Source organism: Pithys albifrons, chromosome 6 (genome assembly GCF_047495875.1).
Source record: "Pithys albifrons albifrons isolate INPA30051 chromosome 6, PitAlb_v1, whole genome shotgun sequence".
Classification (NCBI taxonomy): domain Eukaryota; kingdom Metazoa; phylum Chordata; class Aves; order Passeriformes; family Thamnophilidae; genus Pithys; species Pithys albifrons.
In genome coordinates this window covers 10,939,822-10,966,669 of record NC_092463.1, presented here as the reverse complement: position 1 = coordinate 10,966,669, position 26,848 = coordinate 10,939,822, and the positions used below count along the sequence as shown (strand labels likewise).

General features: G+C 44.6%; 1 protein-coding gene across 3 annotated transcripts; it reads left to right on the top strand.

Moving 5' to 3' along the window:
- On the top strand, nt 1–21,888 carry LBHD2 (LBH domain containing 2). Of its 3 annotated transcripts, none has more exons than XM_071557461.1 (6): nt 1–181; nt 9,227–9,327; nt 9,562–9,639; nt 13,527–13,617; nt 17,338–17,539; nt 18,635–21,888. In XM_071557461.1, exons 3-6 carry the CDS (start codon nt 9,611–9,613, stop codon nt 18,709–18,711), a joined length of 399 nt encoding a protein of 132 aa, XP_071413562.1. In that variant the 5' UTR covers nt 1–181; nt 9,227–9,327; nt 9,562–9,610; the 3' UTR covers nt 18,712–21,888. The 3 variants fall into 3 exon arrangements, with proteins under 3 accessions (XP_071413562.1, XP_071413564.1, XP_071413563.1); XM_071557462.1 differs by lacking the exon at nt 1–181 and adding an exon at nt 200–265; XM_071557463.1 differs by lacking the exon at nt 9,562–9,639 and having other exon boundaries at nt 5–181.
- Nucleotides 21,889–26,848: the final 4,960 nt, after the last annotated feature.

Below are 26,848 nucleotides of genomic sequence, written 5' to 3'. Positions count from 1 at the left end.
CGGGGGAGTGGTTTCCCCGCGCTGGCGACGGCGGGGCCGGTCTGCGGGCGGGGAGGTGCCGCGGCGGCGGTGCCAGCGCCCGGCCCGTGAGGATGCGGACGCGCTGACGGAGCTGCCGGCTCCCCTCTGCCGCCGTGCATGGGCGGCGGGCGGCTGCCGCCTCGCCTCGCCTGCCCCGACGGTGAGCCGGGACGGGGGACGGGGGGTCTTCGCCGGGCTCGTGGGAGTGCGGGGGGCGCAGAGGCAGAGAGCTGAGCGGCCACCTGTAAGTGTCCCACTCGCAGCCCCATGGGGGTCCGCGCCACCTTCGCGGAGCGGCGCGCCCGTGGCAGAGCCGGCGGCCGGAGCCGGGCCAGCGCTGAGGCAGCGGGTCGGTTCGGGTCGGTGCGGGGCGCTGCGGGTCCGTGCGGTGCGGATCGGGTCGGGTCGGGTCGGGTCGGGTTGACAGCCAGGAGTGGGAGCGCGGAGCGGGGAGAAGTGTGTCAGTCCTACGCCTGGCTGCGGGGATTTACGGGGGAAGGAGAGGCGGAACGCGCGCTTCTGCCGCGGCTTGTTTCTCCAGATGCTTGGTTTTTTCGAGTGAAGGGTGTTAAGAATTCTCTTTAAAAGGGTTCTCGTTTAAAAAAGAAACACCACCCAACTCGTTCGGCAGCCGAAAGGGCTGTGTGAAGGAATCCTGATGAATGAGCGCAGCGCTGAGGAGTTGTTGGTTTGTGGGCTGCGATCGCCTCAGCTATTCGTTTGTGCCGGTTTTTTTTCCAAGGCAACTTTTGAGGCGAGGAAGCAGCTGACAAAAGCCCAAGTTTAAGACAATGATGCTTTTGCTTGCAGACGAGCTGAACTGAACATTGGAATCTTGCATTTCCCATCAGGTAGCAAATACCACACATACGACTACTTTTAGAGAATGAAAGAACCTACTTTGCTCTGTAAATGAGGACTATGTTTCATTCTGAGCAAGGGGTGTATTTTCCATCTGCCAAATGAACATACCACAAAAATTTTCTTTTCATCTGGGACAGAGCCGTGTTTGTAGATCTCTGAATATGGCTACAGTCGTGGAGGGGAGTTGGGTTAGCCTGGATGTAGCATTAACCCCTCCAGCCACAATAAGCAATACAGAGAGAGAAATTTGTTTCCCTTAGTCTTTTCCTGACTCAGATATTTACTGCAGTTGTACAGTCGGTACAGCAATGGAAGCCCTCCTGGCTATAGGTTCGCGTCTTACTGAAAGGACTCAGAGCTGGTGTTCACACCTGCCCTATAGCTTGGATTGCTGCACAATGCCTCCTTATGAGTAGCCTATAAAGGAAGGTGAAGCAGGGAAATCTGCCTACACACAGCCAGGCTCAAGCCAGTGTTTTCCATTTCTTAGTTTTAATGAGCAACAAATTTTGTGCCCAGAAAAGAATCCAGCTCACAGCTCAGGATTTCGATAATTAATATGCCTTTTAAAAAACATGTTTTCAGAGTCAACATCATAATTACAGAGAGAAAACAAGCAAACGGAGAATGACTTGACCTGGTTTCCTTGCTTTCTTGATCTCGCCTGACAATTTGTCAATCAGGTGGAATTTCCTCCAATGTTTTTGGTACATTACCTTAGCAGGAGAAATGAATGTGCAAATTTAGTCACTACTTTCCCTCCCTTCTCACAATGATCTCTTTGTATTAAGCAACAGGCTTTTCCGTAGATCAGGTACCAACCCCACAGTATCTCAGGCTGATATTGCTCCTTCTCTCTCATTTTTTTAAATTATGTCCCTGCGTTTGAGCCCATTTAACCACATCTGTGTTGGAGGGGTCAGTCAGAGAAGCTTTGATCTGGGACAGATCTTATGTCATGAAAGGCAGGAAAAGTTCTGCCAAGATTTCAAGGAAACCAGCTTCTGCCTCATCAGTAGCCTTTCCCTTTGCTCTTCAAACATGTACATTTTCCAGAAAATTCTGTAAAATAATCAATTTCCTGTATTTTCAATCTTCAAAGGAAGGCTTTATTGCAAACCCCAGGAAAACTACCAACCCATAACATCCAGGTAGAATGAAGTCAACTGATTGATACTAACAGGTCCTTAAAATCTCATTTCAGTCTTTGTCCCTCTTTGATTATAAGTCCACAGATGCTGGGACCACCTCTCCTTCATGGTTTGGAGAGAGCATGAGCAGTCCTCTGCAAAGCAGATACCAGTGCTGGAAGAAGGTGTGGTCCAGCAAGACAGTCCCCTTCTCTCACCAGCGTACCTAGTAGTATCCATGTCCCATAGGACAAGGAGAAAATAGTCCATGTCCAACTCCTCTGTTGAGACCACTGCAACTTGTGTAAGATGTAACCTGAATTCTCAGCTGAGTTCTGTCTCTGACATGCACACGCATAAACTGCCTCTGTGCAAATATTTAGGAGACCTCTGAATCCGGAAGGTGAATGTTAATTGGTTGGCAGGAAGACTCATACCCTTGTTAATGCTTATCTGCTTTCAGTGCTAATGACTCATTGAAAAAAAATGGAATTTTAATTTTTCTAATGATTTCTTTATTTTTAGCTAAGTGTTGTCCTCATCCTCCATCTTGCCCATTCGTATTGTGGCAGGACATGGTGTTCTCATATTCTCTGCCTTGAGCTGGAGCAACTTCCCATAGTTGGAAATTCAATTTAGGTGACAGAGTTCTAATTCCTGGAGGAAAATCAGCTGCATATTTGGTGTTAGTTGTGATATCGTGATACCTTCAGTTGTGCTGTTAGTTGCCAAGAGAGAATATTAATAGTCACTTCATTGTCTTTGTTCTCTTAGGACTGTCTGCTGGATTCTTGTTTCCTTGTTTTTTTACATCTTAACACTTTTGCTTCATTTGCTTTACTAAATTATCTTCTAAATGATTGATATTGTTTCATGTTACAGTACTGATAGCAGTGTATTCTAATTCCCCCAAAGTTACAAGGAAAAAATTAATTTATCTTTTAAGTAAATACTGATCTACTGCACTTAACCTCTTATCCTACTCTGTTACCTAGAAATGAGCCCAATGATAGACTATTTAGGGTATTCTTTCACAGTGCCAGAAAGACATCAGACATTTCACAATCCATTTCCCATGACATTTCAATCTAAGAATCAAGTACTCTGTGTTGATGCTCTGAGATGTTTTTTCCCATCTCATGTGCTCATGGGACTGTGGTGTGAATTCAGGACTATCCAGAAATACCTAGGGAATAGTAGAAAGGTGCACAGGAAGCCAATTTTCATCTGTCACCAATTCCTATGGGTGCTGCAAGGTGAGAGATAATTGTGGTGTGAAATAAGAGGGATGAGAGAATTGACATCTTTCAGAGAAGAACCCAAGAACAAAACCATTTCTTTCTGAGACCCTTTAGTAATGAATGCTCTGAGTTAGAAGGAATGTTATAGTAATTTGTAAGATGCCTGGCTTCATAAGATTGTTTTGAGAAATTAAAGCCAACATAAGGTTCACTGTGTGAGCAGAGCCCAGAATCACTCTGCTCAGCACAGGCATTTCCGATCCCAAAAGCAAGTTCTCAGATGAGAGAGTATTTGCACAGCAAGTACCAGAAGAGATGCCTCTTAAAACATTCAACAGCTTGTTGAGGCTTATCTCTAATTTTGATGGGGGTGTTTTCTTAATGAGGTCCTCTCACATCAATTAGCTGCTGAATCTGATGTTAAAAAAAAAATCCAAACTTTCTCTCGGCACTCGGTTCCATGAAGCCTTTGTGGAGATTTCCACGATATCGAGGTCTACCAGCATTCAGAGCTGGCTTAGTCATTCTTCCCATCTGCTCTGCTTCTTCCTCCCTCCACTGCTCTACACATCCTTCCTGGCTGTCTGCTCCCCTTCCCTATCTCCAATCCTCCTGGCTGGCTGCCCCCTCTTCTCCCCTGCCATATCTATCCCTTGTGGCATCTTCCACAAGGAAGCCCAGGTAGTTTAGTGCTGAGATCAAAGAGCTGAAATAAATGAGCTTCTTTAAAGCAGCCAGGAAAAAAGAAAAGGAAAAAAGAAGGATCCACCAAGGAAGCACTCGTAGCAAGCAGCATTGCCAATATAATTTGAAAAAGCTTTTAATTGAATCACCCCCCCAAATAATGAGATTACTTTAAAAATTGTGATAGTTGAACATAGGCACATTTTGGTTCCATTTAGTTCTTCTTTGACTGTTTATGAAATTTTTTGCTTCTTTTTGCCAAGAGAGCCAGTAGGAATTTGGACAATTACAGCAAACTGGAAGCTGAGTTCCTGTGTAGTCATAGCGCTGCAAGAGCTGGGGACATAAGAACTGCAGCTCTGAGATCCCTTGCTGTGCAACACCAGGAGTCGAGGAGGATGAGTTAGAGTGATCTCCCAGTACCGGCCCTTTGCAAGCCTGTGTTTTGTAGTGTTGGTAGTCCACAGATGAGTGTTTGAGAAATTCCCCAGGGTGATATTTACCCCAGTAACTTCTTTGGAGCAGGAACAGTAAAAACTGCAGCTTGCCACGAAGTTAGCAGTGAGAGGCAGCATGGTCTGGAAATAGCAGCCTCCTACCCCTTTTCGCTCTCCCAAACTGTGTGCTGTGTCTCCTGCTGAAATGCCTGCTCCTCCACTTTGAGAGTCATTTCATCTCGCTACTTCCTGAGAGAGATCGACATCTCCTGTGGAACACACACTGCTGAGGAGAGGAAGGCAGCTTTGGCCTGCGGAGAGCAGAACTCAAGTACTGCGTGGGTGGCCAAAGACAAGAGCTTCTGAAACGAGGGAACAGATCTCTAATCTCCAGACTCTGACACATATCGCACTTCTCTCAGTTGCTTAGGAAAGAGATTTGCATCCACAAAGAAGTGGGAGGTTTAAATAGGAGTTCATACATTTATCTTCTATGGGCCATGCAGTGATTTACATTTTGCTAGTCCCATGGAATCCACACTTCATAAAGTGCATCCATTACAAATGCACAACCAGGAGAAACAAAGACTTTGTCAAAGTTCCTATCCACAATGTCCAAAAGCTGAGCTCCTTAGCAGTCATGAAAACTGGAGGCTGTAGGGTGTCACTGAGGTAAGCGCTTGTTTTGGGTTGTGCCAAGATGATGAAGCTATTGCCCCACCCTCGGCAGAGGTACTGGGTGAGGTGCTACCTGTGGATGACCCAGGCTGCCTCTGTTGGTATAATATGTAGTTCTGGCCTCCTAGGACATTAACAGGAGACTGAGACATAGTAGAGTTGGATCCACAGAAGCACTTGGCCCTAGAAAATGCTGACTGACTTTTTGTTGCATGGACGTGCACCTTCTTGTACCGTGTGAGCATCCCCTTCGTGGCTTCATCCACCACAACAACTCTAGCTATGCCTTAGATCTCTCTCTCATCCACTGTGGCTGAACCGACAGCCTGATTGGCTGCAGTACAGTGGCCCAAATAAGGAACCCTTTCTTCTTCTCTGGGTGGAAAAACCTCCTTGGACCTGTTTGTTTATCAGGACTTGCTGAGCAGAGTTTACTATGACCCATCGAAATTTTCCACTCTGCCAAATGCAAGCAGTAGGCCATTGCTCCTCCTGCCTAATACCATTCTTATGCACACCTTGTCCCAATTTTCCTGGTAATCAATAGCAGGGGTTTCTTTTTGTAGCACATACAAAGACTCGACTCCTTGCATGAAGAAAAGTTTGCATTTATCCAGAGGCTGTGGTGGTGAGGCAGGGGAAGCCTGGACACCCAAGGCTACATTCCTGGATTATTTGAGGTGGAATCTGGAATCAGTGTGAACTGCATGTCTGCTGTGATTGCGCGGCTGAGCACCTGGAGCTCCGTCTTTATGGTGCTCCTGTGAACGATGCTGAGCCAGCAGAGCCGAGTGGGGGGTGTCTATCCAGCACAATTTAAATACGGGGCTGGTAAAGCCCTTGGGATTGTCCCATTGAAATGAGAAGGGGAGGGCTCCCGCTTCTGCCATGCCAGGAAAATGATAGATTTTCAAGTGGAACCGCGGTTCAAAGCCAATTTCTGCCTCCTATCTACACTTATTTGTTAGAAAGTGCACCTTCAATTTGGTATTGTTAGGCTGTTATCATAATATTTCATGAGTGCTAAGTGAGGGAATGATCAGTTTGTGAAGCCTGGGAGGGGAGGAGGCCATCCTGCCATCTCTGCTAATCTAACAACAGCTCTGGCACCCTGAGGTCAGGTCTACCTCTGCCACCCAGTTGTCTCCAACACTGGGGAAGCTTAAAGAAAAGGGATGATGCTTTCAGAGTAGGAGGAATCTCTAAATAAAAGTGCCCTGATTTTAGAGGTGCTGCTGCCTGCTGGAGAAGGGTTTGGGGCTCAGAGCCTCTGAAACGTGCCCCTTTTAACAAGTGGCCAATCTGTGGGCTGCTAGGATTGCAATCTGTGGCCAATTCCCATTTCTGTTTTGCCCAATGAGGCACGCTTGCCTTAAAAAACACCTACTTTGCAATTCACAGTGGATTTATCCCAAGAAGAGCCTTTGCTGCTGTGCATGGTGAACTCCTCGCCCCATATGGAAGGGCCAGTCATGTCTGAGGAGAGACAGCCAGGCTTGGCTTTCCACACACCCCAGCTGGCCAGAACTGCTGCCCAACATCCCTCTCATGCTCCCCAGTACCAGTTGTCCTCCTGTGGGTGGTGAGCCCACCCTGCTGGGACAGACTGTCTCCTTGGGCTGTAGAAGTTCCAAACATCCAATGTGTTCCAGATGCTTTTCAAAGTAGGAGAGGAGCCCGAAAAGCACATTTCAGTGCCTGGCCTTGTGACCTATGCCAAGCAGTGCAGGTGGAAATCCATCCCTTTATGTGGGCTGAGGGCCCCTGGTCTGGGCAAAGGAGCCATCACTGAAGTGTTGCTTGGTCTCACTGGTGAAAACAGTTCTCTTACAATTGTTTTGCTTGGTGCTATGGCTCCTAAAGAGGCAAGACATGACCAGCTCATTGGAGTAGTCCCTTTGCTGGCAGGTGTAGCAGGGCTCTGCAAGTCTAGAGGAGGGGTGGCCAGGCAGTGTCACTAGTCTCTGAGATGACTTGGTCAAGCTGAGGCAAAGAAGGGCAAGTTATTTTGCTGTCAGAAGATGAGTAGGTTGGGAGAGGGTACATTGAGCAAATGGTCTCCAGGTTGGAAGGCAGCAAAAGTGGGTAAAAGTAAGAAGGGACAAGAAGAGATAAGCAGGGAAAGGCTTTCTTGAGTAATTTCCTGACTGTTTCCATTGCAGTAAAATTCATTGCACAGTCTCAGTAGCTGTGCCTTGTTTTTAAAATATTAAGCAGTATCACAGGGGGAAGGGTATTAGTTTATGTTTCCTCTAGTGTCAGCCAAAGAAGATAATCACATCTATTAGGTAGGTAAAGTGAGTATTTTTTCTTCAGAGAATAAATGCGTTCTTGTAGTTTTATATGCTGGAAACAATGAACTCTACAACAATCTTGACTGGGAAGAAGTATTTTCTGTTTTTAAATATGGCTGTGGGCCTGGAATAACGGACTTCTTCCAGGCTGAAATCCTGAATTGATTTTCTTTTTATTACAGCTTTTGAGTAGCTGAGCTCCAGGGGTTGATGGCCCCTCTCCAACATGGCATGCAGTATAGGACAGAGTTGCCCAAAACACTGGAGAGGGCATTGGGCTTGGGTCAGTTCAATCCAGAAGTTCTTTGCTGAGACTAGAAAGCAATGAATGGGAGGGTTTACTTCATTCAGTACCACATGGATCCTTATATACTACTAATCAGGCACCTGAAGATACCTCTAAATAGCAAGTGGCCTGGCTTGGATTCCAACCATGTAGTGGCTGGTTTATTATCTCTTACACCCTTTTGTCTGTCATTTATGGGTGACTCAGTGTAATAATTGTTCTTATTGTATCCTGTCTTTTCTGAAGGAGATGTTGAAGGTAGACAAGTTTTTGCTGAATTTTTGCAGGTTTAATAACAGAGGTTTTGTAATGGGTAGTGGGATAAAAATCTTCTTCCCAGAGTATTGGATAACGTGGTATCAGATGCTCTCTTGTTGTCATAAGAGGCAAGCATTGAGTGCAGTCATGAATTTTTAAGGTACAAAACAGTAGCCTCTCTGAAGTTGATTTGGTCATTGGTTATGCCAGACAAAAATTAAACCTTCTGAATTTAATCCTAGGGATGGAGAAGTGATTTCCTGCTTCCTTAATTTCCAATAAGTGTGGTTTGTGGCATGAAAAGAAACTCCAGAATGCAGTGCACAATTTTTCATCTGTCACTGTTTTTGAATAAAATCAGTGTGCAATTAATCCAGTGTTATAAATCTTGGTAGGCTTCCAGAACAGGTAGATTTGTTTAATCATTCGGGCTGGAGTCCAAACCACTGGAGAATGTAAAATATATACACTAGTGCCTTTCACTTCATCGAAAACACCTTTTCCCCATCCAAGGAAATAGCTGTGGCTGGCATGAATATATATTTGGAAAGCTGTAGGCCTAAACAAATTTCTCAGAAAATCATCTCTGGCCAAGATACTGACTACATTTCAGCATTGGAACTCCTCAAGCTTTTCACCTAAGGCTTTCTGACAGAGAAGTCATCAGAAATCAGTGATTCACAGTTTGAAATGGTGGGGTCCTCACCTTTGCTCAGCAGGCTCCCTGTCCTGATACCAGTCAAAGTATTACTTTCAAATTAGAGTAGACCTTTGCAAAAATCAATGCTCCTGTGACTTCTGAAAGAACCATGCAGTATCGTAATCTTAACATATTCTTGTTTCAGCACATGTTGTCTTCTTTGTGTCTTGACCAGTAGCTTCTTGAGCAGGAATCTCATTCGTTGATGTTTTGAACCGTGTCTCACTAAACAAACTGATCCTGCCAGAGAAGGAAACACATTTTTATCTTCCAGTTTTCTAACTATCATTAAAATTTCTGTATGGGAGAATTTCAGAGTGTCCCAGTTTCAGTAGTTTTTGTGTAACTCACTCTGAGGAATAAGGTTTAGCATCACAAAAAGAGTCAGGTTGCAAGGTATTTCTGCTAAGGGCTTTGGGTTGTTTTGGAACATTAATTGACTCGATAATTCGCAAGGTGCTCTCTGAGCCTCGTCCTTAGTGAGATCAAATCCCATCTTGCGTAGAAAATGATACACACCTTAACAGTAGGAGTTTCTGCAGCAAGGTTTTGGTAGAACTCTGTCCCACCAGTCCCTGCCAGCGTTGTCCCTTCGGTCGCAAGCTCTGACTCTGTTGTATTTGTCTCTTTCAGACACTTCTAGGATCTGACAGTTTGCACAACACTTCATCAGCAAAGAAAACGCCTGCAGCAAGGACAGTTTTTGGAAGCAACATTAGTTGATGTGATTGAAGGTAACGTGCTCTCTTCTGTCATTGCTCTGTAGTTGCTGTTTATCCTCTGCAGTGTCTCATGCTCTGGCCAGAATCAGGCCTCAGTTTGGTGCATGTCTGAGAATCCTCTAGACCGATCCTTGCTCCAGGTAACACTTTTCCTAATCATGGCTCAGCTTGTCCCTAAAATGTGTTTGTGCCTGCCTCCTTAAGGAAATCTTTGCTTGCATCACACAACCTGCCTCTTTTCCATAGCCACATGAGTGCTGCCCATTTTTGAGTCCTGAAGCTGGTCTTCATTCAAATGCTGCTTTGCCCCCAGGAATTTCACAGGTCAGTTTTGCCCTCTGTTAAAAACCTCAAATAAAAATAAACACTTTCTTATGGTATGTGGTTTAGCACTTGTCAGCCTATATATTGCTCTGTATGTTACTGACCTTGTTAGTGCCATCATGAGCAGCAGAAAGTGAGCTGTGCACTTCCTCCATGCCTCTGGAAAGAGATAACATAGTGTGGGTCTGCAACTGTAGCACTTGCATTTAAGATAAACTTCTCTAAATGTAGTTTTCTCATGGAAATGCAAGAACATATTTTGTTTTATTTTCCCCTAATTTGTACTTAATTTAACCTAGGGGAAGTAATGTATCTCTTAATTTACTGCCACAAGAATTTTAAGGTTCAGAGTAGATGACTCATCCACCAGAACAGAATTTATTCTTTGTTTGTAAATGCTTTTTATTGCCTTGTTTTCATCACTATGGCTACTGTATGTCATTGGTGATGCCATCATCTATGGTACAGAAAATGAATTCAAGACCAAATTTAAGAGCTGTAGTTATTATAATTGTTTGTATCAGTCACTTTTCTGTTGTATGTTAGTACATATCACATAAAAGCGCACTAAATGTGGCTTAATATTTTTCCATCAACACTGGCTGAAAAGTAAAAAATTCTCCTGCACATGAACATTCTGACAGTTCAAAAAGCCCTAAGCAGCACCACCAAGGCCCTTTTTCAGATTATGTGGCTTTGTAAACAATTCAGTGGTGTCTTACAGGTGATTTTGAAGTTTCAGGTTAACAGATTTGTAGTAGCATTCTCAATTATTTTGCATCTACTTATTTTTAGTATTAAAGATGTAGTTAAACTTGTTAGAAGCATCACTGCTTTCACAGTCCATATAGATTCTTCTGCTTACCTTAACTGTTTCTAAGTGAGATTGGAACAATTAATCTATTCCAGTTAAAGCCTAATTATTTTGCCAATTGCATGGCCTCATGTTCTTTTCTGAAGCACATCAAGTGCAACCACTTCTTCCATCCTATTCAATCAAAAGCCTTAAGCTGCACAGATTTTGTGAAATGGCCTGAGCTTCAACAGCTTGGGAGCTGATTCACTGAGGCATCTGCTGTAACACTGGCAGGACTGTCACCATTTTTCTAGCCCAAATCATTTGTCATTTAGAAAGAATCTACAGGGTATAATGTGGTCTTAGGGAAGCACGGAGCCAATTATTGCTCAATAATAGAATTTTGTGAGGTCTTAACAATATCTTCGAGCTCATAAGAGACATTTGACAGTGCATGTGTGGATGTATATCTCTAATGTCCCATGGAACAAGGACAGAGAAATATTTTGAACGCTTGCTATGTATTGAAAGGCTGCTAAAATAAACCAGGCTAAAATAAACGAGTGTCTGCAGGACTGCTGGTGGCTGCAGGGATCAGCCCCTGGGACACACAACAGAGGAACATGTCTTATGTGTGGTTGCCAAGACCCAGACTTCATAAATACCAGCCCCACACAAAGGCTCCAGGATTATTTTCATCTGGACACACACTTTCTTGTTTCCCTTTCCCGTGCAATCCAGGATGGCTGGGGATGGGGCATCAAACCCCAAAAAGGAGGCCAAGAGAAAGATGTGCATTTTGGACATGGTCATGTGGCAGGACCAGTGCTCCCCCAGGCTCAGCTCAGTCTGACCAACACGTGGTGTGAAAGCCTCCCACACCAACTCTTCCTGAAGAGTTGGGCTGGAAGAGCATGGTCCTGCTATTACCTGGTGTAGTCATTCACAGAGGCAGTGCTGGAGGGGCAGCAGGAGGGATGCAAAAGGGTTCCTCTGGGATCAAGGAAGAGACCAGGGCCAGAATGGGGTAAAAAGGCAAGAATGCCATGAGCACCAGAGTGTTCAGAGGGAGGAGGTATTGGAGGCAGTGCTACTTTTCTTTTGGTTCAAGGGCACATCTCTCTTCTTTTAAGTGCTGTCTCACATGGCAGGAACAGCTGGCACAGCTGAACCCACAGTCACCGCCCTGGGAAGAGGTCTCCCATTTCCAGATCACTGCTCCCTCAGTACTATTGTTCACCAGTACCCAGTGGTATGGCCCACTTGGTGCTGCAGGAATAAAAGCATGTGTCCAGAAAATCTATGTATTTTACTGATTAGGAGGTTTGTGGTGTCCTTGGGGAGTGGCACAGGTCCAAGCAAGAGCAGGAAGTCAAAACTCTCTTTCTAGCAGGCAGAATCTGTCCCTCTTCTACTGTGCCATGGTTGTGGGAGGACTCAGGCTGTGTAAGCTGGGAAGTGCCCAGATCAGGGGTTTGTTTCAGCCTTTTGTGAAGTTTCCAAGCCTGGTTCTGCTGTCCTGTTTGTGTGTGTGTGTATGTGTGTACGTACCAGGAAGAATGTGGATTCATTCAGTTGTTGGTCAGGTCCAAGTCTGTTGCTTCAGGGCTTTTCCCTAAGCTCATGGATGTCTGTGGTATTGGGTCCTGGTCCACAGCTGAGCTCATGGCTTCTGGATCTGCTGTGCTCTTCGTTAAATGTGATGCAGTGGGAGTTCAAGTCTTTGCGCTATCGTGCTGCTCTGTGCCACAGATAATTAAAGTCATTGTGAAGGGTTTTGTAGTAATTGCAGATATTGTAAAATTTAGTTTTGTGGGGTAATTGGTAATGTAAGCCTGAAACAAGTTATCCTTGAGATGTTTTATTTGGCATTTCTCAGTAGGAGCAGCCTTTACAAAGAAGGCTTTTGTGTGTGAAGCGGGACCTGAATTAATGGCACCATTTAGTCGTGCCTAAAGGGGTGTTTGCTGTGGCAGGTGGCAGGGCGGTGTAATTGATGATGCCTGCTTTCTGCGTGCTGCAGGAGGATCCAGCAGCCACTAACTGCTCTACCTGATGAATGCCAGCTAAAGAGAGCAAAAGCCCTGTGCCAAATCTATCCAGGGCTGATGTGTTCACATTTAAAATGAACGTAGCCTTTTCAGTCTCTAGGTCAGAGTGGATCAGGCTCTGTTTGCTCCTACACACTTAGTATGCATCCTGAAGTTCTCAGGCGTTCTCAAATTTTTCAGTAGAGTGCTGTATCTACAAATTGCAATGTGGGGAAAATCCCAATGCCCTAGAGACATGCAGCTCCCCAGTCCTGGGCTGGGCTGAGCTTCCTGCAGCAAGACCTGCAGCCACTTCTTACCCCTCTTCTGGAGTGCTGCAATGCTCAGCAGAACAAGGTAAGCTCAAGGGCCAGTGCTGTAGTGTCTAGGGGGCCAAATGGCACAGGGGGATGCCTAATGGGCACATAAACAGTGTGGGTTCCTAAGTCCCTGATTTAAATGAGATTTAGGTGCCAAACATTCCCCAATGCATCTGAAAATCCCACTCAACACTCCTCTGAACACTCAGGCGAGTAAAGACTATTGAAAATCTGGTCCTTACACACCAATACAGCTGGTATGTCTGGAATTAACAGTTTAAAAAGAAGTGCTGGCTCATGACTAAATGGAAGAGACATCTGGAAGAGCAAGTATTGAAGACATTGTGAAGAATCAGAATAAGAATTTAATTCAAGACTGCTATTTCCACCAGTAACTTTTTTTGGTCAACAAGATGCAATTTCTAAGCTCATCTATCAGTAATAAGCTGGTTGTTGATAACATTGGAGGACTCCCACTTTCCAGCTGGTGACCCTGGGACTCTGTGGGGCTCTTCTCTGCTGTTCATGGTACAACTGGGGTTGATGTCCTGCTCAGCATCACAAGACACAGCAGTAGCAGTTGGCTTGGAGGGTCAAGAAAACACCTTTTGGTGGATTGCTTAGGAAGGACAGTCTGTAACAATTATCTTAACCAGTATGAGAAGCCAGTGCCTTTTGTTAAATTAACTGGGGGATTAATGCTCAGAGCTGAGTTTTCCCATTCTGTTTTAATATTGACAGCATGACAGAGGTGATGAACACACGAGAACCGGTGATGGAGGAATTCGTGCTCAGTCAGACTCCTGAGGAAGAAGGAGGCCCTTCAAGCCAGGTAACTTTAGCAGAACTGAAAAGTATCCCAAGTTGCTTATCAAAAGCGATTTAATGCAACCAATAACTGTCACACAGGTAGATGTTGAATTGTAGAGCATAACTGCTGGAAGAACAAGCTCTGAAATACATGTTTGATCTTACTTAGGTTTTATTATTAAAAGGTAGGAGTTTGGCAAGAGTGTTTTATCTGGTGCCAGGTCTGCAGGGCAGTGACAGTGATGCCTGGATGCTGCAGGAATACAGGCAAAGAGGTTGTTTGCCACCAAGGGTTCAGATCTGAGCTACTACTGTGCAATGAAGACATCCAGCCAGTACTGTGCCACAGCTTTTATACAGTCATCCTTGTAATAAGCTGAGTTTCCTCAGGCTCAGAGGGAGCTCCCTTTTTAGAACAGAGATCATTTGAAATGATTGTGTAATTCATATAAATGGCTGTGGCAACACAGAAGCAGCACTGGTCAGGGCCATTTGCTGGTAGGTGCAGGAGTATTTTCTGTCCCCAGGCAGTCTCACACACCCACTCATGTACCTGCCCACAGTGCTCATTCCAGCAGGAGGGATCACGATGTCTCAAGCCCCTCTTGTGACAGCTCCCACGGCCCAGTTTGTTCTCTGTGGTTGTGCTCATGATTCTGTGTCACTACCAGGGACAAACCACCCAAATGTGTCCTGGTTGGCCCAGAGCTGCTTCTCAACACAAGGTGTCAGAACTGAAATTTTGCAAATTCCTTTTTGATCACTTGTGCATGTGATGAAAAACTTTGTGCAATTAAAGAGCATACCATAGGCTTCCCCATGTCTCAGCAACTTCACAGGATAGATGCTGCTCACTCATGGAGCGTATTTTCAATACTCTCTTTCCTTTTTATTGCCAAGTTCTGGGTTTTCAGTGTTGTGTTAATGTACACAGCCCAAACTCTGTCCCAGCCCCAACTCCCACCTATGTATTTAGGTGTTCTATGGTGTTCTGTGGTGTCTGTGATCATATGCTCCAGAGTTTTTTCCCCCAGCTCTTTTACCTTTCACTTCTGGGAGAAGGTGCTACCATCCACGTTTTAGTGATGGCCACCTGAGATGGAAAAATCAAATAGAAATGAGATATAGTGCAAAGTTAGTGACTCAGTGGAAAAAGCAGGTCTCTTCCAGCAACTTCCAAGCACTTGGTCCAGGAGACTGGTCCTTCTTTTCCTGCAGTCTCCTGCCCACTCGTCATGCACTCCAGCTTCTGCAGAAAAACACAGCGAGGCCCGACAGGCAGCTCTGCTTCCTGCTAGTCCTGACTCATTCCTGGAGGGACATGGTAAATACTGGGATCTGGTGGAAAAAAAAATTATGTGATTGGTGTGAGAAAAGACCATATAAGAATGACATGAACAAAAGTAGTCAGGCTGAGGCTACACAAGGGCCTTTCCTAAATTTTTTTGCAGCCATAATAGTTGTCTCTCAGCACACTTTTAGATCTTTCTGTTTTATCTCCTTGGGTTTCAGAGAGCAGATGAAAAAGCGGGATTTTTGTTGTATTGGATCTCCCATCCAGGAGTTGCCAGCAGGCTTGGGGATGGGCTGGCTGTCATGCAGCCCTCTGCCACCCAAGCAGGCTGCACAGCAGCCAGGGGAAGAGGTCACTGTCACCTGCATGTGCAGCCGTGGGAGGAAAGACAGCAATTTGCCCACGATTTTATGGCTGTTTTCTGCCAGTTGAGCCATGAGGCTCAGGGACCTGGGCTCCACCATGGTTCTGCAGAGGAGTACACAGCTGCCCAGGGGCCTCGGTGGACCTGTCCTGGCCAAGGAGATCGTACCTTGTCTCATATTTGGAAATAGCAGGACTGTCTTAGCAGCTTGTTAAGAATTCCACCCAGTCGAGACAGCTGCCATGGAATTGTCTTTCCAAATTATAAACAGCTCAGGAGGTGGAAATGTAATGGGAAGTTGAGGGGAACTTTTCTGATAAGGCAGCATGAGTGGCATTGCTTGGCCAGGATGAGTTACACCCTGCGGGTGCAGCTCGGGGAAGTGTCAGAAAGGTTTACCTTGGGTGATTCACTTGGTCTAGTTGTACTGAAGGGGCTTTCTCACAGAAGAAATAGCTTCCTAATTGTGTCCCCCTTTGCAACACTAACAATACCACACAATGTTTCTCACCTTTGTACAGATTTGCAAAGCGTGATTAATCCTCACAACACTACCATGGGAACTGAGGGCATAAGAATGAGGCTTACTATTCTTCCCCATCTCCAGAAGTCGGATACAGGCATCAGAGCAATGTTAAAACTGTGCATACTGCTTCCTAGACACACAACTCTTCCCAAGGGCTTACCACCCTATGCCATCTCTGATGCCAAGTGGGATATCTAAACCCTAGGTCTTAGAGAATGCAGCTGCTGAGTTGAAGGAAGGTTTCAAAAACCATGGAGCAAACACCTCCAGTGGGTTATGACACCCACTGGTCCCTGTCAGTGTTCTGAGGAATATACCCTCTGTTATGGTGGTTAGGGAATATTTACATGTTTCTACTGCAGGAGCTGTGCTGAGACTGGCTCACATAACCAGCTGTGCTTGGTCTAAACAGAAACCCTGATTCAGTGGGGAACATGTTGCAGATGTGTCTGGGGGTTCCTACCATCACACAGCAAACCTGTGGCAGCATCTGAAGTTGAACTGGGATTGTTCTTGCTCTTAACCACTAGTTCGATCTCCTAGCATGCATCTTGATTTTATTGTTACAAATAAAAAAAAAATAAAATGAAAATAAAACTCAGGTAGCACTGAGAGGTGTGCAGCTTGTTGGTGCAGGTATACAGAAGTTTGGGAATCCATGAGATAAGGTTTCAGTGAAGCAACAACTGAGTTTCTTATGGTAATGTCCTGGAGGAGCTGGAATGATTTTTCCTCAAAAAAACCCAGAAAAAACCAATTCAACACAAAGCACCCTGAGAGATTTAAGTAATCCAGGGATGCTGAAAACAGGAAAGTGCTTTTATGTGTTACAGTATCCTTCAGTAAAACTACTTAGTTCAGCTTCAAGCTCTAACCACTGTGTAGTTAGTGTTTGACCTGCAGCTTCAATGTGACAAATTAAAATAAATAGCTGGCAGCATCCTCTGTGTAAAAATCATCTCTAAGGCTACCTATTTTGCCTGAATGCATCATAAAATACTGTGTTTCATATTACAGAGAATAGCTCTGCAGAATGGTGGCTTCTTAATAAACTCTCACTGCAAGAAAACATGAATATCATATCAGAGTAAAAGGCCAGCAGCCAGAAGGGCTGCAGCAGCCATTTAGATTAGCATTACAGCAATGACTTCTGTGTCCTAAAAATCCATCAGGATTGAAACATGAGTGTTTGGCAGCATAACAAATTTTGTCTCCTAAGTCTCATTTTTACTGCTCACGTCAGATCACACAAGGCAATTGTCTGCTTGACACACAGGCAAGCGAAGTGTGTTCTTTGCCTGGGAAGGGACAGCATGTACAGGGGAGAATGTGCTGAGACCTATAGCCCCTCTGCATCCACACTTGTCCAGCAAGGAGCTGGGTTCAACAACTATTGAAATTCTCTGTATGCAGGACTGTTTCCCTGCACCAGTTTGAACAGGATTTTTTAAGGGACATGTGAGTGCATGTTAAAAGGTAGAAAGGATGTACTCTGCTTGCTCTGACTATGCATCCCTGGGCAAGGCTTTGATGTACATGTCCCCAAATGTCTCACCAGGCCTTCCCAGATGCACGTGAGAAGTACCCCAAGCTGTCCAAAAGACTGCCTTCGATCGTGGTGGAGCCGACTGAGTCTGGGGAGGTGGAGAGTGGGGAGCTGCGCTGGCCTCCCGAGGACCTGAAATCAGGAGAGGACAAGGGTCTTCATGGTGACCAAAGAGTCTGTGTCCAGAAGCAGCAGCAGCAGATGGATCTGGGAGGTCTGAATGAGTAACTTTCATCCTTGTACCCCATAGGAAAATAGCTGTTTCAGACCATGCTGTGCACTGAAGTTAACAGTGAACCAAAGAACTGTTGGTACTTGAAGATCCCTAGAAACACCTGCACTAGAGAGTCCTGTGGACTGAAAATTTCCTTGTAGCTTTTAAGTGTTTTCATCTGCATCAGCCACTCACATGGCCAACAGACAGTTAGTTCACTGCATATTAGTAGTTCACTTTCAGAAACAGTAATTCTGGTAATAGCCTGTATCTACCTCCCTGTCTGCTATCCTAGAAACAAAGTTTTTAACAGCTGCACATTTTTAAAACATCATGGTGTCTCAGGAGTATGTTTATGCATCAGGAATTCACAAATATGTAGCTATGATTAGCAATGTCACTGTGGGGTAAATACTGCCAAAGACAGGAGTTTGCTGGACTGTAGCTTGTGCAGGGAGTGCTCCAGTGTGGAACTGGTCTGTTTATTTCCTCTTTTTTTATTTCATCTCAGTGCTATCCTTTTCTCTTAAAGAGTGACCCACTTTCCATTTCAGTGTACCAGCATTTGCCACTGAAATGCCCAGACACAGTAATCAGGATGGGGTGCAAGATGCACCTTCCCTTGCCATCAAAGGAGTGATGACAAATGGTCCTGAAGTGTAAAATCACCTGCTATTCCAGTTGGCATTTCTGGGTGATGACAACCACAGGGTTTGATCATTCAAGTAGATCTATGAGCCAAATCTATTTTTGACCTCCAGGCTGCCCATCATGGCCTCTGTGTTGTTTTTGTGCCTTGATCTTAGATTCATTATTACAGTTTGAGCAGATTTAAGACAGCAGGTAGCCTTCCCATGACAGTGGCTGTCCATGGGGATCACCTCATCTCACTAATATCTGACCTGAGGTCTTAAGTTCTCAGACTGATGCACTCAGAGTTCCCTACTCCAGGTTTAACTACTGGTTTGCAAGCAGAGAAAATTGCTTGTATCAAGTCTGATTACCCTAACAGCTCAACTGCCAGGTGGATCAGGGAACCAAGCAAAGGTTGAACCTATATGGGGAAATAAATACTGACAAGCTGTTTCTTTGCAGATCCTTTAGCACACCCAGCTCAAGAAATGGAAGACAGTACAGATACCCTGGAAAGCAGAACTGAAGAGCATGAATAGGAACTCCATGGCCTCAGAAGTGAAACTTCATTGTGAATGTTGTTGGAAAGCTAACACACTCTGAAGACATGTCAAAGTAATCTGTATTTAAATCTGCAAGGGTTTTATTTAGTTAGTACCTGGTAAGAAGCATTTGGGCTTTAGAACTGTTCTTTTAACATTTTGATTTTTGGGCTGAGATTCATATTATTTGTTTAATTTTCCCTTGGGAAACAGTGGGATGTGTTAGGAAATATGAGACTGTCAAGGAAAAGATGCTCCTAATTTCAATTAGTGCATTTCATTGTTTTTACCTTTTTCAAGAAAGGCTGCTTTCAGGTATCAAGAGCAGGACAAAGGTGTTGTGTTTCTGCAGGAGGGATATCTTAAATCTAAAACCTTTCATTTTTTTAGCCATTTAAAACTAGCACTGTGATATTATGGACAATAGATGTAATATAATGTCACCAGTTGATTTTGTAACTTTTGTATAGAGACACAAGGGCAAGGTTTGCCTCCCAGCTGCAGCCCCAGGGCAGCCCAGAGCAGTTCTCTCCCTTTGGCTAACCTGTGCAAATTTGGATGAACCAGCCTTTCCTTAGCCACCTTTTAGTAAGGCTGATGTCTTTTGGAAGCGCTTTCTCACTGTACATTGACAAAGTGATGAGCCAGTCGCTGGTGTTTGTGGAGTGAGGCTATCTGTGCTGGGCTTGGTTGTGTGGACTGTGCTGTTTGTGCACTATTCAGGCCAGGTCCAGCCATAGTGTGGGGTGCACTTGCCTCCCTTAAAGCCAGTGAGATGGCTCCTGCTCGCCCCAGGGTTGGCTTTATCCCACCTTGTTAATAGAAATTGTTGTGACATTTTTAATTTGATATGTTTGGTGTATAACCCAAGTGCAGAGGCACAGCTGTTCCTCCCTCAGCCTGAGCTGGTAGTGGTAGGGGCAGGAACTTCATAGTACATCCCAAACCTGTCTTTCATTTTGTCTGGCTTCAGGTCTCCCCTTGAGCCAGAGGTCTCTCCTCAATTCCCTGCAGTAGGAGGGGGTTGAGGAGAGCCCTGGTGGTGGGACAAACATCTGCCTCCCTCCTGCCCAAGTGGCACTGCTTGTGGGAGCATATGTGCCAAGGGGTGCCCTCACAGCCCTCTTGGCTTTGGATGCATGGTCACCTCCTGGAGCCCAGAGCTCATGGTGGCCTCCTGTGGATTTTCCTTGGGAATGTGGGGGTCATTTTGACAGGGGTGAACCCCTTCCTGCACAGGGACCCCCACGAGACTCCCTCCCACCATCCCAGGAGAAGCACCTATCTCAGCCCAAAACACTTTGGATGGTGATGGTGGGGAGAGATAATGTGTGTACTCTGAGGGGTTTGACTGTGTCAGTGTTGAGTGTCCCATAAACTGTGAAGTTGGCTTTCTCCATCTCTGCAGGGCTGGATGGAGTCTGTACTTCCAATTAATGTTGCATCCAGAAGAATCCACTTGCTGTAGGTAGAATGAAAATAACAGAATTTCTTACAGTATTAACTCCTAAGTTGAGTTCCAAGTGCTTTCTCTTCTCCATTAATGATTTTCTCTAACAGCAACTTTTAATTGTGTGATGGTCAATAAAATTTACTGACCAGATGTATTAAGTTTATACCTTCTTAGCAACCAAATTTAATATATTTACTCACAAAGAATTCTGTGCAATGAATGTTTAATACAAAGGAAAGAGACTATTTCACTTCAAAACAATATTAATTTATGTACAAAACTAAAGCTCATTATTTGGGGTGTTTGGGATCTAGGACCCTTTTTATAAGCAGTGTAGTACAGTATAATGTGATATTAAGTTAAACTTTGCTCTCTCAACTGATATAACAATCTGTTTTGCCTTCTTGATGTAGACTTTGTTGCCTACATTGTCACAGAATTATTTTGTTGGGTGAGTGGGATTCTGATCAGAGCACCAAATTTCAGCAGAGTAACCACAGGTTTCAAAAGTACCTCCTAAATTTGGCTGCTGTCCCCCCCTTCCCTGGTGACAGTTTTCTGATAAAGCCAGCAAAACAAGAACAAGCTCAAGCTTATGTGTTGCAGTAGCACTTGAGCAGTGAGGAGAGGTCCCCAGCTCGGACCCACCACTGCGGGAAGAGAACCGTGCTGGTGAGGCAGCCACACTGATGGGAGGTGTTCTTTAAATGCTGCTTTTGCATTGACTGTCAAAAAGTTTTTCAAAGCTCTGGGGAGAAAACAACAACAGTGACGACATATTTTTAGCTGTGTGATTTCCTTCCAATCTGCATCTGCCCAGCTCGGTGAGGAATGACGTTAGATGTATCACTTAAGTTGCTTTTTGCTTTATAAAAGGAAAACCAGTTGTTTGAAACACTTCCCCCAATTTTATGTGCTCTTTATCTGCTTTCAGACGCTCCCTCCCTTCCTGCTCTGGATGGCCCTTATCCTATTTCCACCTGAGGTCAATGGCACTTCCCTAAATAAGTTTCTCAAAGAAACAACAAAATTCTACGTACACCCTGAAAAAACGCCATGCAAGCAGCACTACTTCTTTTTTGTCCTTGCACGTAAAGCTACAGCCCATATAGAAATTCCAGATTTCCTTCTTCCAGCCTAATTACTCCTCTCTTTCCTTTTCCCTCCTTTGCACTGCTCCCTGAAGTATTTTACCTGAAGCAAGTGCTTGCTTCAAACTAAAGCTTTCTCCTAAAGCTGTGTGGCCTCAGTTTAACAACCATGCAAAGCGAAACTCCGCCTCCCATTTTTATTTTTCTGAACATGGGCCAGAGGCCCTAAAACAGGAGAGCAAGATAGAGACAAAATTGTTTTATACAAACAAGCCCTATTTATTCAACTTGCAGGTCTATGAATGTTCACTTACTTTGTCTGTGTGCAAGTGTTGTCTCTCAAATAAACTCAATAGTTGTTTTGTATTTTTTTCTGGATTAAAAGCTTTGTAGAAACTAAAAAGAAAAAAAAAGACATTCAGTCATATTTTTCTAGTCCAGCTTGTAGAATATTTCACGTAGTGCAGAAAGGAAGTTTTATGGAGTAAGATATTGTTGGATTTTGGTCTATTTCAGTTCTTTCTAATTTTGTAAAATGCCACCTGTACATAACACTCGACTAATGTATGTCCTGCAGATGTATTACACCATTTAGCCTATTAAATGCCTATACTGTACTGATTGGAAGAACTGGTGTATCCACAGTGTCTTGGTTTAAACATACAAAGGGTTTTTTGTGGTGTGTCCTACCACAAATACAGAGAAAAAAGCCCACTCTAAGCCTGCCTTTGAGGCATGCAAATACTCGCCCAGGCCCTCCAATCCACATGCTCCTACATTTATAAATTCAGATTTACATCAATGGAATTTGCCATCACCATCGCTTTTGTTTGAGCCCTTCCTAGACCAGGCAGCTCAACATTCCCTGCTTCTGTTTTGGGATTCCCTCTCTGCCCTGCTCACCCTGGTGGTACCCTGCCTTGCTGTGCTAGCAGCAAGGCAGTTGGCTCATCTTCATTCACCTTTTAATGCAATGTACATTTTTAGCATTTTCTGGAAAGGCTGTTGTGGAGCCCAACAGGAACTCACATTACTGGAAACCTATACCCTGTGCAAAGAGAGCAGGGTCATGTGGCAGAGAAGATGAGAGGCAGAGATAGTCTGTCACTAAACAACTGATTTTTTTTCCCCAAATGTCAAGTTACCAAAAAGCAAAAGATCAGGTAACTGGAGAGTGAGGCTGCATCTTACTTACCCAGTTCAAAAGCGACTGCTGCTCTCTGAGATGGGTAAGTCAGTATGGCAAAAGGCATTGCTTGGGGTCAAAGCCAGTTCCCTGCCACTGCAGGGTGGTGCCTGCTGGGCAGTGGTGGCATGGCAAGGGAAATTGGCTGTATCCCAGGCTGAAGGCAGCAAGCCCAGCTTTGGCACTGCGGCTCTTGCAAACCTGATGCTTGATGTCACTCAGTACTGGAGTTTCCATGTGCCATGCATGGAAAATCTCATGTCCAGGCATACATTACTCTGAGAGTGGGATAACAAAGGGGCTGACACTGCCTTCTTCTCACCTGTCTATGAGCTGTCTCTTCCATCTGGAGTTTTCCTGTGTGGTGTTCAGCCACATAAGGATGCAACAGGTGCTCCCTGATGGCTCCAGAGGATGCGATTTCAACTGGTGCCAATTTTATGTTGCTGTGAGGTCTGTGCTGAGCCCTGGCTGTTCACTTTCCTTGAGTCAGAAGGCAGGGGGTGTTTATCTGTAATTAACTAAATAGGGTGAGCATGGAGAGTTTATCTGTAATTAATTAAATGAGCGTGGGAACTGTTGTCTTATCCAAACATTTGTATTTTAAACTTATATCCACTGGATCCTCAGGTTATTCCATTGAAATGAGACATTTTCATTTATTTTTAATCAGACATCTGATTAGTAATTTTTCTTTAAATGTATTCTGCTTGATGCTCCTGTCTAAAGAAGAAAGTAATGTTTTCAGTGGAATTAGTTTTCATTTAAACCACCGGTAAGAGATGAAACTGACTTTTTTATGATGTTAAACTAAAGAATGTCACATCTAAATTAACTCAAGCCTAATTTGTGTTTTTACTGGTTTTTTTTCTCCCCCTTCAGTCATGACTGAACAGCACATCCCTCACATTCATGTTATAATCTCATGTTATAAAATCTCATGTTGTATGCACTGCTTCCACCACAAATTAGTGCAAGTCACCCTTTTTCCCGTGTCTTTGAAAACATATAATGGCTTTTGTTTAAATAGTTTGAATTCACTCAGTTCTGGAAAATTAAGATTTTACTTTTTGTTTGTTTGTTTGTTTTGTTTTGTCTCTTTAACAGATACATAAATTAAAAACATTAAAAGTTGCAGCTTTCCTCTAAAAACACTGGTAAAACATTTTCTTTCCTTTTCTCCAACATTTCTGCCACGAAGAGCCCAAAAACTTCACATCTAACCTTAGCAGACCCTTCTAGAGATCTTCCCTGAACCCAGTGGTGAGGGTGGGCAGGGGCAGAGGAGCAGGAGTCTCCAGGTAGGTGGGGACATGGATCAGGGGTTATTCTTCTCATGCTCAGCTTTCAAACTCCAGACCTCACACTAGAAAGGACAAGGATCTTTTCATCCTGCCTGACAATTTGCACCCACACACCAAAGAAAATCTGTTTAAAATGCCCATGATTGCAGTGAGTCCAGCCATTGAATGTATGTTTGCAATCAAGCCAGCATTCAGCTTCGTCACAGCTCCTGGAGTGCAACAAATTCTCTTTATGAATTAGTCATTTAATTTGTGAAACATAGGTTGGGTATTGTCACATACCCACGTCCTCCATACCCTGACAGCGGTACCCCCACACATTACTGTTCAGTAGGTGATGAAGTCATGAAAACCTTTGGGTCTGGAATGCTGTTGGGACATACAGCCAGACCCCAGATCTGGGAAAACTCCAGACTTCCAGCACTGGAAACCTCAGAATAACCTATTGTTGCTGTCAACTATTTGTTGATAATGATTTGAACAAGAAGTAAAAGCACAGGCACCTCTCTCATCGACTCAGCCTTCCTTTGACAGACTCACATGTCCACCTTCAGGTTGGTGAGATCTGGCAAGCACAGAACTGCAACCGAACACAGAGAGGCAGAACAAAAGAAACAGAACATGGCATATAAACCAGCAGCTCAGTAGCTATTTCACTGGTACTGGTCTTTAACTCCTAGCTTGGGTATGTGTGGGGAAGCAACTAGCTTTTCCCCCCAAAATTTAAAACTTACACAGGACAAAGGGAACTGGACACAAAAATTGTCTTCACATAGCTGTGGAATGCACTGGCTCTTGAAGCAGCATGGTTTTTTAATTCTAAATGGCCATAATCATTCACTAGCACTCCTGTTCCCCAGCAGGCCGTGCATGGCTGGAGCAGCTCATCTTCCTCCTCCTCAGGACCTTGAGGGCTGGCATCTGCTGCAGAAGAAGTTTCTCTAAGTCTCAGGTGTTCCTGTCCATCCTGGTTTTGGTTAATGTGGCCCAGAGGAGCGGTGTGCAGGTGCTGGGACAGCATCCCTTGGCAGAGCAGGAGCTAATCCCACTCCTGTGAAGGGTCTCTGCAGAGGGGGAAGGCTCTTGGTGCCTTTTTCATCATGAAGTCCTTGAGGTACCCAGGAATGAACAGCTACTCCCATAGTGCTGAAGCCAATTTTGCTCCAGTAGGAACAAGAAAAAAATTGAGATGGGTTTTGGGATGCTAAGTGCCAGGAGCACTTGGTGCTTAAAGCACCAGAAAACATGAGCAAAACCAAACCATTCTCTTGACTTCTGCTGGCCTCAGCATCGTCCTTCTAGCTCAAGGTCTCTCTTTGTACCAAACCCAGTGCCCTCATTTGCCTTTAATGACCCTTTAGTGCAGGGACACATCTCAGATTGAAGCTGTGCTCTCAAGTGGGATTGTAACTGAGCAGGCACATCTGAATTCCCTAGTTCACACAGAGGCTAAGGTGCTGTTGCCTATTTTTAGCCAGATGGGTTAAATACAGTGCCTTATTCATCCCTGAGGTTTTAAACAAATTCCAGAGAGGACAAAGGGCCTTATGTCTTTTTCCCCACCCATATTTTTTTGGTCCAGTTTGTACATGCAGAGCTCAGACTTGTTCCAAGAATGATTCAAAATAAGACTAGAGAATTATTTGCTGGCTCAGCATGAACCACTGTCCTGTTAGAAATCATCTGTATGGTTTTCATAAACATTCTGTGAAAAAGAAGCTATTAAAGTATGCAAAGTTTAGGTGTGTGGGGACAAACCCTGCTTGCAGATCCACTGATAGTAATCCTCCCAATTTCCTGGCATTGCTTAGGGTCCTCTGCAGCTGAGGGATGAGTTTGGGTACCAAGGGGAAAAAAGAAGGAATAAAATGAGGGTATTTGAAATCCCTACATTATAGAATTGCTCAGTTATTTATTGAAATAAGTTGAACAGGAGATGGTGCTTCTCAAGCTAAGCTGCTGTCCCAATCAAGGCCAGCTCACTGAGTCAGTACACTTTTTATTACACTCTCCGAAGTTTTTCTGGTTTCTAACAGTGATGTGTGCCCTTCTCACGTGCAGAGCCTCCATGTGTTTGGGCAGGAGTGCTGCTGGCCAGGCCTCACTGTGTGAACAACCCAGCAAACTACATTGCTTAGGTACTTGCACCTCATTCCAGCAAATAGGAAAGAACAGATCCAACTCACAAATAACCCAGGCATGTAAATACCTTGGTTTTGCAATAGGTGATTTTGTCACATCTCAACATCTGGCTTGGGTCATGATAACCACTAATGTAAGCCAGCCAAAGCTTTCTTTCCAAGTGATTCAATTTTAAACTCTTCAGGGTAGCAACTGCCTTTTGGTTGTTTTGTACTGGAAATACCTTAGGAACACAGTGCCTATGGCCGTGGGCTCCACTCTGCAAGCACCAGGTTTGGGAGGAAGCCAGCAGGACATGCCTGCAGTGTTTCACCCACACAGATGTGCCTAGTCCATACCCTGTCTGAGGCTCAAGACGTGCCTGCTCCACTTTGGGGTGCCTTTTTCTGCATATTGCCCCCCTGCCCTCTGCTGCCAGCCCTGCTTCCCACTACAGCCCAGCTGGGATCCCAGCTGTGTAGGCAAGCTGGCTCTGGCTGGGAAAAAGCCAGCAGGGTTTAGCTACTTTCACCACTGCAGGTGCCCAGGGCCAAATCAAGAGTGGGCTGAGATGAAAGGAATCAGGTGAAATGGTCCAAGAGCTACCCAACACGTTTGCCTAAAAGTGGAGTAAAAGCAACAGCTCCAAGTCTCTGCAGTTTTCTTTCCTGGTCACTCTTGAGTTGCCAGAAGAACTATAGACAAATTAACTAATTTGGGTTTTTTTTGTTTTTTTCCCCTTCCAGAAAATCTTGCATGTTTTTATTCGAAGACGTAGAGTGTTTCTGCCATACAGAACTCTGCCAAGAGTTGTTCTTGTTATTCCAGATTTACAATAAAAATGTTGTGAAAATGACCTAGATACACAGAGTACAGCATTTAAGTGGAGATTTGTTTAAATCCAGCGCACATCTCTAATCAGAAAACATCTGCAGGCTTGGGAAAACACCATTTTAGAATCTTACAGAGTCTTAACATA

What these genes read in the sequence shown, in the direction of transcription:
- LBHD2 (XM_071557461.1), top strand. Translation starts at nt 9,611, where the DNA reads ATGCTGCTTTGCCCCCAGGAATTTCACAG. An exon ending in TGCCCCCAGGAATTTCACAG is followed by an intron (nt 9,640 to 13,526) that starts GTCAGTTTTGCC and finishes TAATATTGACAG; the next exon opens with CATGACAGAGGTGATGAACA. An exon ending in AAGGAGGCCCTTCAAGCCAG is followed by an intron (nt 13,618 to 17,337) that starts GTAACTTTAGCA and finishes ATGTCTCACCAG; the next exon opens with GCCTTCCCAGATGCACGTGA.